At 45.2% G+C, this 18,404-nt stretch overlaps 1 protein-coding gene across 4 annotated transcripts in view; it reads left to right on the top strand.

Moving 5' to 3' along the window:
• LOC119955064 (beta-1,4-N-acetylgalactosaminyltransferase 3-like) overlaps nt 1-18,404 on the top strand; it is a 259,756-nt gene that overhangs the window by 223,294 nt on the left and 18,058 nt on the right. For all 4 annotated transcript variants that reach the window (XM_038780911.1, XM_038780910.1, XM_038780909.1 and 1 more), the window contains 4 exons: nt 5,376-6,792; nt 11,188-11,486; nt 12,735-12,888; nt 15,057-15,129. In XM_038780911.1, coding sequence (XP_038636839.1) covers nt 5,376-6,792; nt 11,188-11,486; nt 12,735-12,888; nt 15,057-15,129 — 1,943 coding nt within the window. The remainder of the gene's footprint in view (nt 1-5,375; nt 6,793-11,187; nt 11,487-12,734; nt 12,889-15,056; nt 15,130-18,404) is intronic.

Genomic DNA, 18,404 nt, shown 5'->3' with positions numbered 1-18,404 from the left:
CACTCATGGCTGGATGTGGCAGGACTGCAGAGCTTAGATCTGATGCGTTTGTTGAGCAATCGCTTAGCTCTGACTTTTACTTGCCGTTTATGCTGTTTGACACAAGTAACCCTGTGTTGTAGCTTCACCATGTTGACACCTCATTTTTCGATATGCCTGATGTTGCCTCTGGCACACTCTCCTGCACTCTTAATTCGACCAGGATTGATCCACTGGCTTGGTGGTAATGGTAGAGTGGGGATATGCCAGGCTATGAGGTTGCAGATTGTGGTTGTGTACACTTCTGCTGCTGATGGTCCACAGCGCCCCATGGATGCCCAGTCTTGAGTTGCCTTTAGGGCCCAGCCAGCTCAGTCTATGCCAGAGTGACTACCAAGTCACTCTTGGTGATGGACATTGAAGTCCCCCACAGCATTTCTGCACCCTTGCCACCTCAGTGCTTCCTCCAAGGAGCGTTCAACATGGTTCATCAGCTACTGAGGTGGCCAGTACATGGTAATAGCAGGAGGTTTCCTTGCCCATGTTTAACCTGAAGCCTTTGTGTGGCCCAGGGTCAATGTTGACTCCCAGGGCAAATCTCTCCCACCTGTATATGACTGTGCCGTCACCTCTGCTGGGTCTGTCCTGCTGGTGAGACAGGACAGGAATGGTGATAGTAGTGACTGGGACATTATCTGCAAGTTATAATTCTGTGAGTTTGCCTATGTCAGGCTGTTGCTTAACTAGTCTGTGAAACAGCTCTCCCAATTTGGGACCAGCCCCCAGATGTTAGTAAGGAGGACTTTTCAGGGTCAACGGGACTGGGATTTCGGTTGTCGTTTCCGATTCCTGTATCGATGCTGAGTGGTCCGTCTGGTTTCATTCCTTTTTGTGTTTTCGTAGCGGTTGAATACAACTGAGTGGCTTGCTAGGCCATTTCAGAGGGCATTTAAGAGTCAACCACATTGCTATTGTGTCTGGTACGGATGGCAGATTTCCTTCCCTAAAGGACATTAGTGAACCAGATGGGTTTTTACGACAGTCAACTGTGGATTCATGGTCGTCTTTTAATTCCAGATACTTTATTGAGTTTAAATTCCATCACCTGCCATGGTGGGATTTGAACCCAGGTCCTCTGACCATTATCTTGGGTCTCTGGATTATTAGTCCAGCGACAATACCACTATGCCACCGCCTCTCTGTTCCTGAACCTCATTTAAAATTGTACTATTTTTAAAAAAAATATGTTTTTTATTGGATTTTTGAACAGAGTATATTTGCCGTTATGTACACAGGATATGATATATAAGTAGGTATCCGTTTGTGCCGGCGAGGCACTTCCGGAGGGCAATCCTCGAATGGGTCTGGTGCCGATGTCGCCCCTCACTTCTCCCGGCCTGATTTCGCTGCCGTTGTCTTAAGAACAAAGAACAAAGAAAAGTACAGCACAGGAGCAGGCCCTTCGGCCCTCCAAGCCTGTGTCGACCATGCTGCCCGTCTAAACTAAAATCTTCTGCACTTCCTGGGTCCGTATCCCTCTATTCCCATCCTATTCTTGTATTTGTCAAGATGCCCCTTAAATGTCACTATCGTCCCTGCTTCCACCAACTCCTCCGGCAGCGAGTTCCAGGCACCCACTACCCTCTGTGTAAAAAAAACTTGCCTCGTACATCTCCTCTAAACCTTGCCCCTCACACCTTAAACCTATGCCCCCTAGTAATTGACCCCTCTACCCTGGGAAAAAGCCTCTGACTATCCACTCTGTCTATGCCCCTCATAAATTTGTAGACCTCTATCAGGTTGCCCCTCAACCTCCGTCGTTCCAGTGAGAAGAAACCGAGTTTATTCAACCGCTCCTCCTAGCTAATGCCCTCCATACCAGGCAACATCCTGGTAAATCTCTTCTGCACCCTCTTTAAAGTCTCCACATCCTTCTGGTAGTGTGGCGACCAGTTCTATGCAGCTGCAACATGACTTGCCAATTCATGCACACTTCCCGTGCACACTGCCGCTTCAGCTGACCCTCCCGTCTTCCACCTGCATTCTCCTTTTTCTCTGTTCCTGTGGATGTCAAGTTGGTTAACGTTTCCCTGCCTCTTCTCTCCCCCCCCCCCCCCCTTGTGGTTCGCTTTTCCTTCCTCTTAGATTGAGTTGTCCTCACCCGGTCTATCTCTCCCTCTCATGCTTTGGCTGCTTTCCCCTGGTTCCTGGCTATTCTTCTGCTTGTTTGTTGGCCACAAACAGGTCCCGGAACAATTGGGTGAATGGCTCCCACGTTCTGTGAAAGCCGTCGTCTGACCCTCGGATGGCGAATTTGATTTTCTCCATTTGGAGAGATTCCGAGAGGTCGGACAGCCAATCTGCAGCTCTGGGCGGTGCTGCTGACCGCCAGCCAAACAGGATTCTACGGCGGATGATCAGGGGAGGCAAAGGCAAGGGCGTCCGCCCTCCTCCCCAGGAATAGATCTGACTGGTCTGAAACCCCGAAGACCCCCAGTTTTGGGCATGGCTCCACCCTCACCCTCACCACTTTGGACATTGCCTCGAAGCAGACAGTCCAGTACTCCACAAGTCTGGGGCAAGACCAGAACATGTACTCTTTATTTAATGTTCCCTCGCCTGCCTTTCTACTGAAATGTATCACTTTACTCATCATTACCATCATCTTTATTATTGTCACAAATAGACTTATATTAACATTGCAATGAAGTTATTGTGAAAATCCCCTAGTCGCCACACTCCTACGGTGCCTGTTCGGGTGCACCGAGGAAGAATTCAGAATGTCCAATTCATCGAAGAAGCACGTCTTTTGGGACTTGTGGGAGGAAACCAGAGCACCCGGAGGAATCCCAAGCAGACACAGGGAGAACCTACAAACTCCGCACAGACAGTGACCCAAGCCCGGGACCCTGTACTATCGTGCCACTTCTCTGCGTTTTTAGCTGGCACATGATGCCCACTCACTTCACCAGTCTATGTCCTCTCGAAGTCTACTGCCAGGCTCCTCACTGTTCACTGTGCTCCCATATTTTGTGTCATCTGCAGATTTTTAAACAATCCCTGGTGCATCTAATCCAAATCCTTAATGTATCTCAATAAAATGCTAGACCTAGTGCTGACCCCCAGAGAACCCCATTCTATGGGCGGAATTCTCCCAAGCCCCTGCTGGCAGGTTTGGTGGGGGGGGGTGGGGAGAGAGAAAAGGGCGGAAGGAAAACCTGCCAGAGGCCAGCCTGAAACTAACATGCATCGGCTATGGGATTCCCATGAAATCCCGACTGGAATCTTCCACCCACGCCTGATTTTCCGCAAAAAACGCTTGCAACAGATGTTTGGACTCACCAGAACAATGTGCCAATGTATCAGCTATTGCATGTTTTGGCAAGTGCAATATCTCGCTACTTGCATCGTGAGAAACAGAGATGATCGTTGGCTCAACCTCCAAAAGAATATAAATGGACAAAGCTGGAGCAGTTGTGGTTGGTGGAACCATAAGGAGTCTGTAACTCTACTGAGCTGTATGAAGAATAAACATACTTAAGGTTAAAGACAAGTTTTTATTTTTTCCCTTTTTTGTTCACCACTGAGCCACCATCCGCCCACTGGTAAAGACAAGTTATGTAATATTCCTCCACCATACACTATTATTGATCAGAACACAATATCTGGGGCTGCCCCTGGAGTTCACGGTGGAGGCCACCTGTGACCCTGGAACACCCCAGCACTGGGTCAGGGGTACATATATGGTGTACTGTCCAGATTAGGTCGCGACTGAGGATTGACCTGTTTCCCGTCGGCTTCACGGCAGGAAGCATTCCCGCTCCGGACGCAAACCACCGGCCGCGCTGCATCCAAAGTGCAGCTCGCTGAACTACAGCTAGGCCGTTGAAAGCCGGCGACCCCACTCCCGGGATCTAGCCGGCTAGCAATGCCTGGCAGGATTCAATGCCATGCTGCCACAATGGGCGGAATCACCTTTCAACAAATCTGTATATTAGAGCGAGGCAGTAAGCCTCACTGTAATGTGCAGATTCCTGAGGTACCTGAGGCTTTGGGATTCAACCCCTTTGCTTCAGAGACCTCGGCTGAGCGCCATTCTGCACTGGTCCCCACAAACTGGGACCAGACCGAATGGCACTTGTGGGGTTCTCCAAGAGGATTGAAGGCCCCCTAGCTGCATGCCCTTTGGGCAGGCACTGCCCTGGTACTGCTGGGTGCCAGCCCGGCACTGTCAAATTGCCCAGGTGGCAGTGACAGACCTCCTGTACTGTGTTTGGGCTGAGGGTGGGGGCAGGTCAGGGATCATTTTGGGGGTGTTGGAGATCAGTACGCCATTTAAAAATGGCATCCTGATCTCCTGCTACAATGAGGAGATTCGGCGAGCGGAACTCGTTACTGTACAAAACTTTACCATGTGCGGCCTCGGCTGCGCATTACCCGTTCATGCCCCTTATTTAACGCAAGTCGTGTTGAATGGCCATAAGTTTCTCGGCACTGCAAGCACTGGGAAACACGCAGCTAAACACGCTCGCTAGGAGACTTATGTTCCCTTTTGGGTGAATCGTGCCCTTAGTCTCAGCATGGGAGAATTCTGCCCTATACATTCCTTCAGTCTGAAAACAACTATTGCACCACTGGACTCTAATTTTGTATCCATGCTGCCACTGTCCTTTTTATTCCATGAGTAGCAAGTTTACTAAGAAGCCTGTTCCATGGCACTTTTATCATATCTTTTGAAAGTACACCACATCAACCACATTACTTTCATTGGCCCTCTTTGACACATCAATCTTTCTTGATGAGGTAACAACGTGCCGCATAGGGATGGCACAGTGGTTAGCAATGCTGCATACGGCACTGAGGACTTGGGTTCGATCCCAGCCCTGGGCCACTGTGTGGAGTTTTCACATTCTCCTGTCTGTGTGGGTGTCACCCCTACAACCCAAATATGTGCAGGTTAGGTAGATTGGCCACGCTAAATTGGCCCTTTATTGGAAAAAAAAGTTATTGGGTACTCTTATAAAAAAAATTTTTTTAATTTTAAACAATGCTCTGGCATTCTTACACGAGAGTTCACTAATAATTAACCATGGTCTCCTATATTTTGATTGAATGTCAAAAGATGTCATTGATAAAAAGACGATTAATTTTATTAAGGCAAAGGTCAATCATCTTTCCTTTGTTATTTTGTTCATAGTTACCAAACACTTGAAATTTGTCACTGTGCATAAAACTCACTTTAGAACATAATCTTGCTTAACAGCTTCAGAATATAAAAAACATTGTCCCTGCCACAATTAGGAGTTGAATTAATAAGTCCGATTGTAATTGCCTTTAAGAATGAATGCAGGATGCAAAGAGTATGAATGAAACATGATGTTGCTGATTTTTTGCAGGAAAATCAAATAAGCGGATGAGTAGCAAAGAGGAAGAACTGGGAGGTAACGCTGAAGTGGGAGAGGAAGAATACGATTATGAAAATGAACCACAACCAGTAGTTCTAAAGGCTGCCTCCCAGGAGCAAAACCAAAAGAATATCGAGGAAGTTGGCAGTAAAAAAAAACACGCACAAGGCATTCAGGAGGCCAAGCACTTTGCAAAACCGAATGGGGGACATCAAGTGGTCACCGTGAAGGACTATGGAGATGACTATGATGACTATGCCTTTAAAAGGAGACGAAGGTTGTTCTACGTTGTGGAATACAAATCGAGCGATAATGTACTTGATCGTATTAAGACTGGGGACTCTAGACTAACTGAGAGAGCTCCAGTACGTATAGGAACGAAGGTCAGGAACGAAACTGCTCCTGTTGCAGAAAATATGCGGAGCACCCACTCTCTGAGTCAGAAAACTGCCAAGGCCTCGCGCCCGTTTTCAAAAAAGAACTATGCAGCATTAGATCATGATCCAGAAAGACAATCATCAAAACCCTTTGTGCAGCAGAAGGCTAGAGCCAACGGCATTACCACCCAAGATATTTTTCAGAGAGAAAATCTAGATATTGGTAGAGTTCAATTGCCTGAGACTCAAGTTCGTAGATTAGAAGCCAATCCAGGGAAAACGGCTGTTCAAAAACCAAAGAGGACAATTTATGCCCAGCAACCAATTACCCCGTTAGAACAAAATGTCAAGTGGAATAATGGTACCTTTCTGAACCAAAAGGAGACTAAGGGGAGAACGAATTCAACAAGTAGTAGGGAATTGGAGTCACTGTCCAAGCTCCAAGAGGAAGTGCTTCAGGCACAAAAAGAAATCAAAGGCTCAAACAAATCTAATCATGGTCAGAGTAATAAAAATTACAATGGTGCTGAGAACCCAGGACCACTGATCCCCTTGCATTTCCTGTCCAAGAAGAAGGAGCTGCCAATTAAAGCAGAAGGGCAGTTGGACAAAATTCAATCACCGGCAAATGAGCAGGGGACAGAAAAAGAATATGACTATACTGAACATAAAAACGTTGCAGTATTTGGAAGATCAAAAGGCAAGGTCAGAGAGAAGCTGCAAGAGTATGGGGGCAAGTCGGAGAAGTGGAGACATATCTCTTCAATGGACACACGAGCTAACAGTAAGCAGAGAATGGAAGAGGAGGATGAAGAGGAAATGCCAGAGGATACGACCTCTTTCCAACATGCATACGACAAATCAGTTAGCTGGGAACAGACTTTCACAGTGAACAACATGGACTTCAACGCATTGCGGTCAGACTGGATTGATCTTCGGTGCAATGTGTCTGGAAATTTGCTGATGAAAGAACGAGAGGCACTAGATGTGGCAGAAATGTACATCAAAAAGCTGAACGAGAAGCATAAAGGGTAAGTGATGACCTGCATTCTTTTTTCACATCTAAATGTGATAATGACTGATTATTATCAGAAAAGCATTGCAACTGTTCAGGAGGAAATCACTCGAGATATGGCCCAGGAAACCTTAAATTTATTTGCATTCAGCTCCAGTCATCAGAAGTGCAGCAATGCCATTTTGGGGGGAAATGAATAGAAGTGAGGTAGTCTATGGCTGTGTACAACTCCACTTGTATTCAGTATAATGACAAAATGGTTTCTTCATAAATAGTCATCTGAGAAGGCAAACTCGCAGTCAAGGGTGGGTGATGGGGGTAGGTGGGTGTGGGAGGCATCAGAGAAATCCATCAGCATTTGTTTTAAGTGTAGGTATTATTTTAAAATAAATTTAGAGTACCCAATTACTTATTTTTTCCAATTAAGGGGCAATTTAGCATGGCCAATCCACCTAACCTGCACATTTTTGGGTTGTGGGGGTGAAACCCACATAGACTTGGGGAGAATGTGCAAACTCCACACAGACACTGACCCAGGGCCAGGAATGTAGGGTATTTTTAACTAGTCTCAACAGCATTTTCATTCCTTATTCATTATACCACAATATATTACTCACGTTTATCCATAGTGAAGTTCATCCACCAAATAGTTGCCAGAAGAAATAGATAGATTAGTGGGATAGGTAATTTTAGCAACCCCTATCTCAATGTATACAGGACCTATGCCACTGCTTCACCAACATTCCAGAAAGGTTTGATATTGTTCATTTGATTTTATTCCTTCTTTTCCTAAAACCACACAATTTCTGCACAGTGAGAATGAATTAGCTTAAATAGGACCCCTGTGGAACATTAGCCACGACATCTTTCTCGTTTGAGAAAGGGCTTTTTATCCACTTTGTTTTCTGCCCTCCAACCATCTCTTTAGGCATTTCACCAAATGCTTCTTAATTCCATGTGCCGTGATCTTTTCCATATGTTACTTGTGTGATAAACATTGATCAAATTTTTGATCATGAAGGTTACAACTACTACATTTGTTGTTATTTATTCAAAGAATTCTATGCATTATAGAAATATGCAGGCTGGTCCTGATTAGCCTGTTTCTCCATGTAATACATTTCATCCTGCCCTTTAAATCTTAACAGTTTAACCCCAGTAACTAATGTAAAACTAATTGCCTTATAATTTCCTGGTCTTATCCTGTATTTTTCTTTTCAAAAGGTGTGCTGCATTTGGCTTCTTATAAGCTTCGCACACAGATTTTCTTTTAGAGAAGTTTGAAAGATTATTGTCATGGCCTCCGCTAATTCTTCCATAGGTTCCCTCATAATTCTTTATGTATTCTTTATATTTGCGCCGGCATTTAATTTTATCATCTGGCTGGTAAGGTTTAAAAGCCTTTAAAGTTTCAACTTTGAGCCGTTTATCCATGAAGCCTCAGCCTTGGATGCATTTACTTACGAAGATGTATTGGATTTGTGCTCTTACTTGTTTCCATTGGAAAACTGATGGGTTCAGATTAGAAACGAGAGGCTACTCGGGAGAATTTTTTGTGTGTGTGTGCTTCTAGTGATATTTTGTTTCTCATGTCTTGCATTAACTTTTTTTTAAATGTTTTTATTCAGTTTTCTTATTTTATATCCAACAATTTATAAATGACTAAACTGTGCCTAAAACCAACTCATATATTCACAAGCAAATATCTTCACTACAACTGTGACCGTGCCCCCCCCCCCCCCCCCCCCCCCCCCCCCCCCCCCCCCCCTACTTTAGTCAGCATACATATTTTACATTCCCCAATGTGGCCGAAAGATGTATTTACAAGCATTTATTTAGTTTGGTTTGGGCCTCAGCTTGCCCTCGGACCAGTCCCTTGCAGATTTGTCCCCCCTGCTTGTCCTTCACATTCTTTTTGTGCGTCTCTCTCTCCCCCCCCCCCCCCCCCCCCCTTTTCCTCTCTGTCTCGTGGCTCACCTGTATCTCCCCTCACCCCCACCCCCGTCCACCACTCTTATTCTACTGGTTGCCGGCTGCAAACAGTTATTGGAACAAGTTGGTGAACGGCTTCCACAGGATGTGGAATGACCCAGGAATATCGAATTTTATTTTCTCCAGTCTGAGCCTTTGACGCCGTGAAGGCTGTCCTCTTGTTCGGTAGTATGGCCACCCCTCTAGCCTAGCCCTTGTCCCATTACACAATTGGTACATCTGACCCACTTGCACGTGGTCCTTCTCCCTCAGGTGTGTCTCCTGGAGGAAGATGACATTGGCCCTCCGACTTTTCAGGTGGGCGAAGAATTCAAATCTTTTCACTGGGCTGTTAAGTCCCTGATGTTCCAGGCAACTATCCTGATGGGGGGTTTCTGCATTCCCCCCCCCCCCCCCCCCCCCCATCTCCACCTGCCCCCGTGAAGTCAGCCATACTTACCTCATGGATGAGCCCCTGCACTCTGGACTTTCCCTTTGTTTGGGGGCCATAGAAGATGGCTCGTTCACTGTACCTTCGATGTGGCAGCACCCTTGTTCTCTGGGGCTTCCCTTTGTCCAGGGGCCATCCAAGGTGGCCATCTTTGCCATTCACTCCATGTGGCTGAACCCCTGCACTCTGGGGTTTCCCTCTGCTTTGGGATCGACCAAGAACCAAGATGGTGGCTCTTGGTGCCACTGTTTTTGCTGCCACCATGTCCGACCTGTCGTAACCAGCTTTCTGCCTGATCTTGGTATCGGTGCAGCTTCACGATAACAACCCTTAGCTGCTCCCCCGCTTTTGGCCGAAGTGACCTGCGGACTCTGATAATCTCCAGGGCTTTGAGAAAAATCTCCCTTCTGACCAGATTACCCAGCATCTGGGCTGCATATTCCGTGGGTTTCCTGCATTGGTGCCCTACAGCAGGCCCACGGTGTAACCTATTCTCCTGGTCCTCCACCTCCCCCATCAGTGCCCCTTGCGTCTCCACCAACCTTGACACTTCTGTATCCGGGGTGGCGGTTTGGTCACTTTGGTCGGTCACCATTTTCTCTGAGTCCCTGATTGTTGTCTCCTGTTTCTCCAATTGTCTCTGTCTTCTCCAACATCACCTTGAAGGAGGCCAGGGCATCTACGATCACCATCTTCACTGTCGTCATCATTTCCAACTTGATGGCATCTCTGTGTTTCTGGAGCTCCTGAGTCAAGAGGTCCATCACTCGCTTGTCGGTGACCCAGCCCGCTCGGGTGTAGCCGGCTCCGACTCGCTCCTCGTGTTCACTGACGTCCCGCTCCTCCTCCTCTAGCCTTTTGCTGGCCCTGCCGTCCTTTCGTGTCCTGGAGTTATTGCCGGGCATTTCTCGGTAGTTGCGGCTGTCTTGTGAGAGGGTGGGGGAGTGGGAATCAACAGGTTTGGCGGGCCATTTTCTGAGTTCCCCAAGGAGAGCCACCTTCCCTGCGTCCGCTCAGCACATCCCCCTCCCCTGAAGTCTTTGTCTTGTATAAACGTTTGCGGTACAAAGATAACTCGATAAACACCAAATATGGCGTAGTGGGTGACACTTGCACCTGTGAGTCATAAGGTTCAGAGTTCAAAACACACCCCAGATTTTGCAGTCACAAATGAAGGCTGACATTCGCTACACTGCTGAGGAGATTCTGCACACGTGGAAGTGCCACCTTTTTGGATAAGGAATTAAACCAAGGCCTCAGCTGCTTGCTCAGGTGGATCTTGGAAAGAAGAGCAGGGGACTTATCCCTGATGTGCTGCCCAATATTCAAACCTCAATCCCTATCACAAAAAATGGATTATATTGTCATATGTTAAATTGCTGTTTGTGGGAGTTTGCTGTGCAAAAAAGAGCCGGTCATGTTTCAACACTGTCTGCATTTCAAAAGTACTTCATTGGTATACAGTGCGTGCTTTGAGAGGTTTGGTGGTTATGATCGTGATAATTGGCGGAGCAGGCTCGAAGGGCCAAAAGGCCGCCTCCTGCTCCCATCTTCTATGTATCTATGAAAAGTATTAAATAAATGCATGTGACCCTTTATGTATCCACATCATCGCAGGGTCCAAGTGACCACCCAGCCTAAATGAACAAAGTATAATTTGTTGGTATTGAATTTTTAATAGCTTTTTTTTTTGAACCACTAATCTCCTCTGATAGTATTAATCGATGAGTGAGGCCAGAAGGTTGCTAGTGTGGGAATTGGAAACATTGAGCTTTTTGTCCGAGGTTAAAGTTAAAGTTAAGCTTCCAAATATGGAAGCTGTTCCATCCAAAGGGCTGACATCTTGTGTGTTAAACCTGCTGAAATGTTGCAGGTTTATATTGCAGAAATAATGTTGAAGGTGAAAGATGGATTGCACAAGTAATTGTAAGTTAAATGAAGCATTCTTCCAGTGTTCATTCTAAGAATTATTTATTTATTTGGCGACAGAATATATACACTTCATCAATTAGTCAGTATTGAAAAGCGCCTTGATCGCATACATGGAAGTCGATACCTCCTGGAGCTTGCACTGTTGGTGAATAAAAAAACAATTGTGCGATTATCGGAGTACATTTATGGCCTTAACAGAAATGGATATTACATGGATGGAGATGATAAACGGAAGATGAGAAACATTTTCAGGCACAGAGGTCGAAAACTTAGGGAAAATCAAGAAAAGATCATGCTGTGTACTCCAACCGGATTCAACTGGCAGCACAATGCTGTGGTACACTTAATAGTCCCAGGTAAATAAAAATGGATGTTAACGTTTTCATGTGAGGGAGGGGCTTATCATTGTTAAGAGAGCTCTGATAACAATGTTCAGAAATCAAAATGAGGACTATTTTTCTTAGCAATGCATTAGATGTTGAAACAACTAATATTTTAAATAATTTAGTTCAATGTTATCAAGCAGTTACCCTTGGTTTTATATGGAGGGATATTATGTAGGTCGACGCCTACTTAATAACAAAAATAGATTGACTTCAAAACTAACTAGAATTGCATCCTTCGACAGTTGCATTTTTCACAACATGCTGGCATTTAGCCATATTCAGATCAGAGGCTAGGAATCCTGGCCACATCCTGTAAAAATGAAATTTTTAAAAATTATTCATTTCACGTGCAAGGAAGGAATGTGCTTCTCATTTTTAAATAATGCCAATAATATTGATGCAATCAATGTTAGTTAATATCCAACCAGCCGTTGCCCGACCTGACTGAACCTCCTATCATTGCCACATGTGTACAATTGATTAATCAAACTATACACCAGCATCCTGTGGAATTAATCTTGTGCATACAGCACAAATTTGATTCAGTACCACAAATTATTTACTGTTTCTCAAATGGTTTGGTTACTCTGTATCCCTTTTCTTGCCCTCCACAAATTGCCAAACTAACAACCATAGTGTAATGGATAGTGTGTTCCACTTCTGCATCAAAAGAAGCAGTATGGTACAAAATAAGGATTAGAAATGCATCCAGTGTTTACAGAATATAAACTTGATCTTATTTGGCTGAGAGTTGTTGAAATGGAGTAACATTTTTGAATTGCTTCTGATCTCACCAGGGTCTGTTGCAATGAACAGAGCTGTTGAATTTTCTTGCTGAGGCATTTTCTTGACTGAGTTGAAGGTTAGCTTGTGACACAGGGGAAGGTGATAGATTAAAACACAGATAATAGAACAAATTGATTATTATGTATATAATTTTTCATATATTCCAGCTGAAGTGTCTAGTCTTTTTGGAAATACAGGTATTCTGTTTCAGTGTTGATTTCAGTGCATTGTTTCTTTTAGATCTAAATATATGATTGGCGTTGAAAGGTTGCAAGTGTTTAATAGTCGTGGAGATCAGTAAAAAAGGATAAAAATGGTTTGTAAGGGAGAAGGGAGACTGGAGGTTGAAAAGTGACCCTGCTTGCAGTTATTGAACTTAGTGATTTTTCTTACTAAATGTATTATTGTGTTTGAAACAATTTCGCCCCACAGTGAAAAATCAAGCTCGGTGGGTGCAGCAATTCATCTTTGATATGGAAGAGTTGTACAGAGCTACTGGAGATGAGTACTTCAATGTCATCATCACTGATTACGGTAGTACAGACATGGATGTTGAAAAAGCCCTGAAACAAAGCATGCTGACCAGGTAGCTGTAACTTTCTCCTGCTAGCCTTTTTCCTCAAAAACCTCAGAAAAACGAAGCTTTTGCAATAACGCTAGAACATGGGTATAAAAAGTTGAAAATTTGTTGAATAAAAATACTTTTTTTCAAAAAAAAGAACATGGATATAAAAACTAGCCTGGCAGACTGTGTATTCATTGTATGACTATGGCCATGTGGATGTAATAATATATTTATTTGGCCAATATGTAAACAGAGAAGCAATTTATTGTCACATACGTGAAGATGAACCCTGATTAGATTGAACTGTAAAGACTCCCATTGTACAATAATGCTGTGAAGGTCACTGTACCACTTCTACAGAATACTCTTCAGGACTAGGACTTATAATGCATTTCCATTATGGGTACTTGCTTCCCCTCGACTATAGCATTAACAATATGTGACACAGAATCATAGAATTTACAGTGCAGAAGGAAGCCATTTGGCCCATCAGGGCTGCACCAGCCCTTGGAAAGAACACCCTACCGAAGCACACGCCTCCACCTTATCCCTGTAACCCCACCTTACATTTTGGACACTAAGGGGCAATTTAGCATGAGTAATACATTTTTAGGCTTTCCAAATATTCCCATTGGAAGGGTATCTAGTGGACCACAGTTTGTTCACCTTTGGGACCCAGGGTCAATGCAGCCAATGCTTATGTGATTGAGCTCCGCTTCCTCCATTAGCTCTAAGGTCCTATACAAACTGAATCTGGATGATGTTGAGCTGTTTGTTGGTGCAAACATGTGATTTTGACTCGGGTCAGTGTTAAAATGCTAATCTCATTCCCAGAAGTATCACATGTAGGGGACAAAAAGCCCTCATATGCATCAACGGGCATATTTTAGAGGTTGGTGTCATAATATACACCAGTATATCATGGTGCAGACACACACTGATGGACACACGATCAACATGTACAAACACCGCAGCCAATCACCAGTTAGAATACACACACTATAAAGGCAGAGGGCACCACGGTTCCCGCTCATTCTGGGTGCTGCCTCTCAGTGTAACAAGAACTCATCCAGCCCAGCACAGACTCACACCACGTGCTGAGAGAATCAACTGGTTCAGACAAGGCTTAAGTCTCTAGTTTAAGTTAGCATCATTTAGACCCACAGTCATCGTGTGTTAGTTAGTTAGAAGTAGTTAATAAAATTGAGTTGAACCTTCATCAGTGTTGGAAGTGTCTGTTCATCTCTCACGTCTACACTAGCCAACACTTCAGTTGGGGTGAAGATGCAGTGGCCCATAACTTCTGAGTCCCAGGATAGGGTATTTGGAGGGGGGGGGGGGGGGGGGGGGATGGGTGGACCCTCCCCTCCCCTTGGGAAGTTCAAACTTCCTTTGGGCAATTGCCATGAGCTGGTACCATCTGAAAATGGGATTTTATTCGCAAACTATGGATGGTTCTGACGGTCAAAGAGCAATAGTTATCCAGAAAAAGTTAGAATTAAACCACATCTAGCTCCTAGGTAACTACAGCACTGGCCCATCCCAACCCCTAATGGCACCAGACTCCACTACCCCCCTCCCCAAAGCGACATCCCTACTGCCGCTGCTAAACTCTTTTACATCCCCGCCCCAAAGACCCGGCTTGACCCAAGCTAACGTGCCTCTCTATCTCTTAACTTGGCCAGGACCAACTGGACCCAACCTCACCCTCCCCTCCAGCTGGCATAACCCGACCCAAGAATACCTCTCCCCACACCCCCCACCAGGCCCATTCCTTCCCACTCTCCCTTGTTTGTCAAAGTGGCTGGACCTTTAAACTTATCTAGTGTGCGGAACTTGTACAATTAAAAAGGAGTTGAGCCTTAATTACCTGCAACTGAACTTCCCTCAATTGTCAGGAACCTGGCCCGGCCTGAGTTGGAAGGTTGGGCGAGATGGGAGCGGCTTCATTTTAATGTAAGAAACTGGGAGTGATGTGGCCTTCAGATGTGCTTGGTTTTGATTCTGTGAACATAAAGTGAAAAACTCTTCCATTATTCCGTACTGACACTGTTCACCTCAAAGCAGTAACACAATCCTCCTCATCTATATGGTTCAATGAAGACTCCCTTTTTTCTGGAACATGTATGTAGTTGAGAAAGAGCTGAAACGTGCACACTTCTTGATCCAAGTACATGTTTTCTGAACAGGTATCAATATGTGAAACTTGAGGGGAATTTTGAGCGCTCAGCTGGTCTGCAGGCTGGAATAGATTTAATTAAGGTAAGGAAGAGTAATTTTAACTAATTTACGCTGATCACAATGTTGAAAGTGTTATTACTGGAGTCTGCTTAACAGCAGATAAATATGTGCTTGATCTGAACATCTATACCAAGGCCCCAAATACTTCTTTCAGATGAAGCAGTATTTCAGTTGCACCTCCATCAATTTGGTCTATTGTATTCACTGCTCCCAATGCGGTCTCCTCTACATTGGGGAGACTAAACACAGACTAGGTGATCGCTTTGTGGAACACCTTCACTGGGTCTACAAGCACTGTGTTTATCTTCTTCCTGTTGCTTAGCGTTTTATCTCAGCACCTTGCTCTCATGCCCATCTGTCCTTCCTTGGCCTGCAGCAATGCTCCAATGAAGCCCAGCACATACTGGAGTTGCAACATTTCATCTTCCAATTAGGCACACTGCATCTCACGGAACTCAATGTTGAGTTCGGCAACTTTAGATTTTGGCCTATCCCCTCCATCTTAAAATGCCCGCTTTTTAAAAATATCCCGTACATGTATTGCCTCAATGTGAATCCTCCCTGCTCTCACACCAGGCCATCTGTCTTTTGTTCTTAAAGTTGCTCATTTTTGTTGCAGTCTCTACAGCTCTAACACATTATCCCTCCCTTCAGTTTTGATGGCGAGTCAATGGACTCAAAGTGTTAACTGTTTCACTTCTAATAGATGCTAAATGGGAAAAAACTTCAAACGGGTCTAGCAACTCAAGACCTGGCATCTTTGTGGTTCTGTGGGCCATCAGTAGCAGAATTATACTCAACCACAATCTGGTATCTCATGGCCCAACATATCCCCCACTCTACCATAACCACCAAGCCAGTGATCAACCCTGGTTCACTGAAGAGTGCAGGAGGGCACGCCTAAAAGTGAGGTATCAACTGGTGAAACTACAACGCAGGACTACTTGTGTGCCAAACAGCAAGTAATAGTCACAGCCAAGCGATTCTACAACAAATGCATCAGATCTAAGCTCTGCCGTCTTGCCACATCCAATTGTGAACAGTGGTGGACAAACAACTCACTGGAGGAGGAGGCTCCACAAATGTCCCCAACCTCAATGTGCAAAAGATAAGGCTGAAGAATTGACAGCAATTTTCAGCTGAGTGAATGATCCATTTCCGCCTCCTCCAGAGATCTCTGGAATCACAGGTGTCAGTCTTCAGCCAATACCTTTCACTCCACGTGATATCAAGAAATGGCTGAAGGTACTGGATACTGCAAAGGTTATGGGCCTTGACAATATTCCGGCAATAGTAGTGAAGACTTGTGCTCCCGAACCTGCCGTAAGCCTAGCCAAGCTGTTCCAGTACAGCTATACATCTGGCATCTACCCGGCGATGTAGAAAATTGCCCAGGTATGTCCTGTCCACAAGAAATAGAACAAATTCAACCCAGCCAATTGCTGCCCTATCAGTCTACTCTCTACATCGGCAAACTGATGGAAAGAGTGATCAACTGTGCTAACAAGCAGCACTTATTCAGCAGTAACCTGCTCACTGACACTTAGTTTGAGTTCTGAGAGGGTCACTCAGCTCCTGACCTGATTACAGCCTTTGTTCAAACATGGACAAAAGAGCTGAACTCCAGAGGTGAGGTTAGAGTGACTGCCCTTGACATCAAGGCAGCATTTGACCGAGTATGGCATCAAAGAGCCTTAGCTAAACTGGAGTCAATGGAAATCAGGTGGAAAACTCTCTGCTGGTTGGGAGTCATACCTGGCACAAAAGAAGATGGTTGTGGTGGTTGGAGGTCAATCATCTCAGCTTCAGGACATCACTGCAGGAGTTCCTCAGGGTAGTGTCTAATCAACTTCAGCTGCTTCATCAATGACCTCCCTTCCATCATAAGGTCAGAAGTTGGGATGTTCACAGATGACTGCACAATGTCCAGCACCATTCGCGACTCCTTAGATAATGAAGCAATCCATGTCCAAATGCAGTGAGACCTGGACAATATCCAGACTTGGGCTGACAAGTAGCAAGTTATATTTGCACCACCCAGGTGCCAGGCAATAACCATTTTCTATCACCTACAAGAAAAGAGCTAACCATCACCCCTTGATATTCAATGGCATTACCATCGCTGAATCCCCCTCAATCAACGTTCTGGGGTTTATCATTAATTAGAAACTGAACTGGTCTAGCCATATTAATACTATGGCAACCAGAGCAGGTCAACAGTAGTAATCCTACGGTGAGTATCTCACCTACAAGCCTGTTCACCTACAAGGCACAATTCAGGAGTGTAATGGAATACTCCCCACTTGTCTTGATCAGTGCAGTTCCAACAACACTCAAGAATCTCAACACCATCCAGGACCAAGCAGCCCTCTTGATTGCTACTCCTTCCACAAACATTCGATCCTTTCACCACCGATGAACAGTGGCAGCCGTGTGTACCATCTACAAGATGCGCTGCAGTAACTCGCCAATGTTTCTTAGGCAGCACCTTCCAAACCAATGACCACTACCATCTTGAAAGATAAGGGCAGCAGATCTCGGAACCACCAACTGGAGGTTCCCCTCCACCTGACTTGGAAATATGTCACCGTTCCTTCACTATCGCTGGGTCAAATTTCTGGAATTCCCTCCCTAACAGCACGGTGGGTGTACCTATATCTCTGGGACTGCTGCGTTTCAAGAAGGCAACTCTTACCCCACCATCTGAAGGGCAACTAGGGATGACAATAAATGCTGGCCTAACCAGTGATGCTACGAAAATGTTTTTTAAAAAGATGCCGACAGACCCGCTGAATTTTCTCTGCATCCTCTGTTCTGCTCTAAACCACTTGCTGTTTTATGAATTCCATGAGCTGAGCATAATTCTCAGGTAATATGTGCAGCACGGTGGCACAAGTGGATAGCACTGTGGCTTCACAGCGCCAGGGTCCCAGGTTCGATTCCCCGCTGGGTCACTGTGCGGAGTCTGCACTTTCTCCGTGTCTGCGTGGGTTTCCTCCGGGTGCTCCGGTTTCCTCCCACAGTCCAAAGATGTGCAGGTTAGGTGGATTGGCCATGATAAATTGCCCTTCGTGACCGAAAGGGTTCGGAGGGGTTATTGGGTTACAGGGATAGGGTGGAAGTGAGGGCTTAAGTGGGTCGATGCAGACTCGATGGGCCGAATGGCCTCTTTCTGCACTGTATGTTCTATGTATGTGAAAATTATTCATCAATTTTCTCACTAAAGTGGTGTGCAGAACACTAAGCCTTTGTCAAATTTCACCAACAACAGCAAGACATTTCAGAGATCAAATCAC

This window comes from Scyliorhinus canicula, chromosome 20 (assembly GCF_902713615.1).
Source record: "Scyliorhinus canicula chromosome 20, sScyCan1.1, whole genome shotgun sequence".
Classification (NCBI taxonomy): Eukaryota; Metazoa; Chordata; class Chondrichthyes; order Carcharhiniformes; family Scyliorhinidae; genus Scyliorhinus; species Scyliorhinus canicula.
This window is presented reverse-complemented; position numbering and strand designations above follow the sequence as displayed.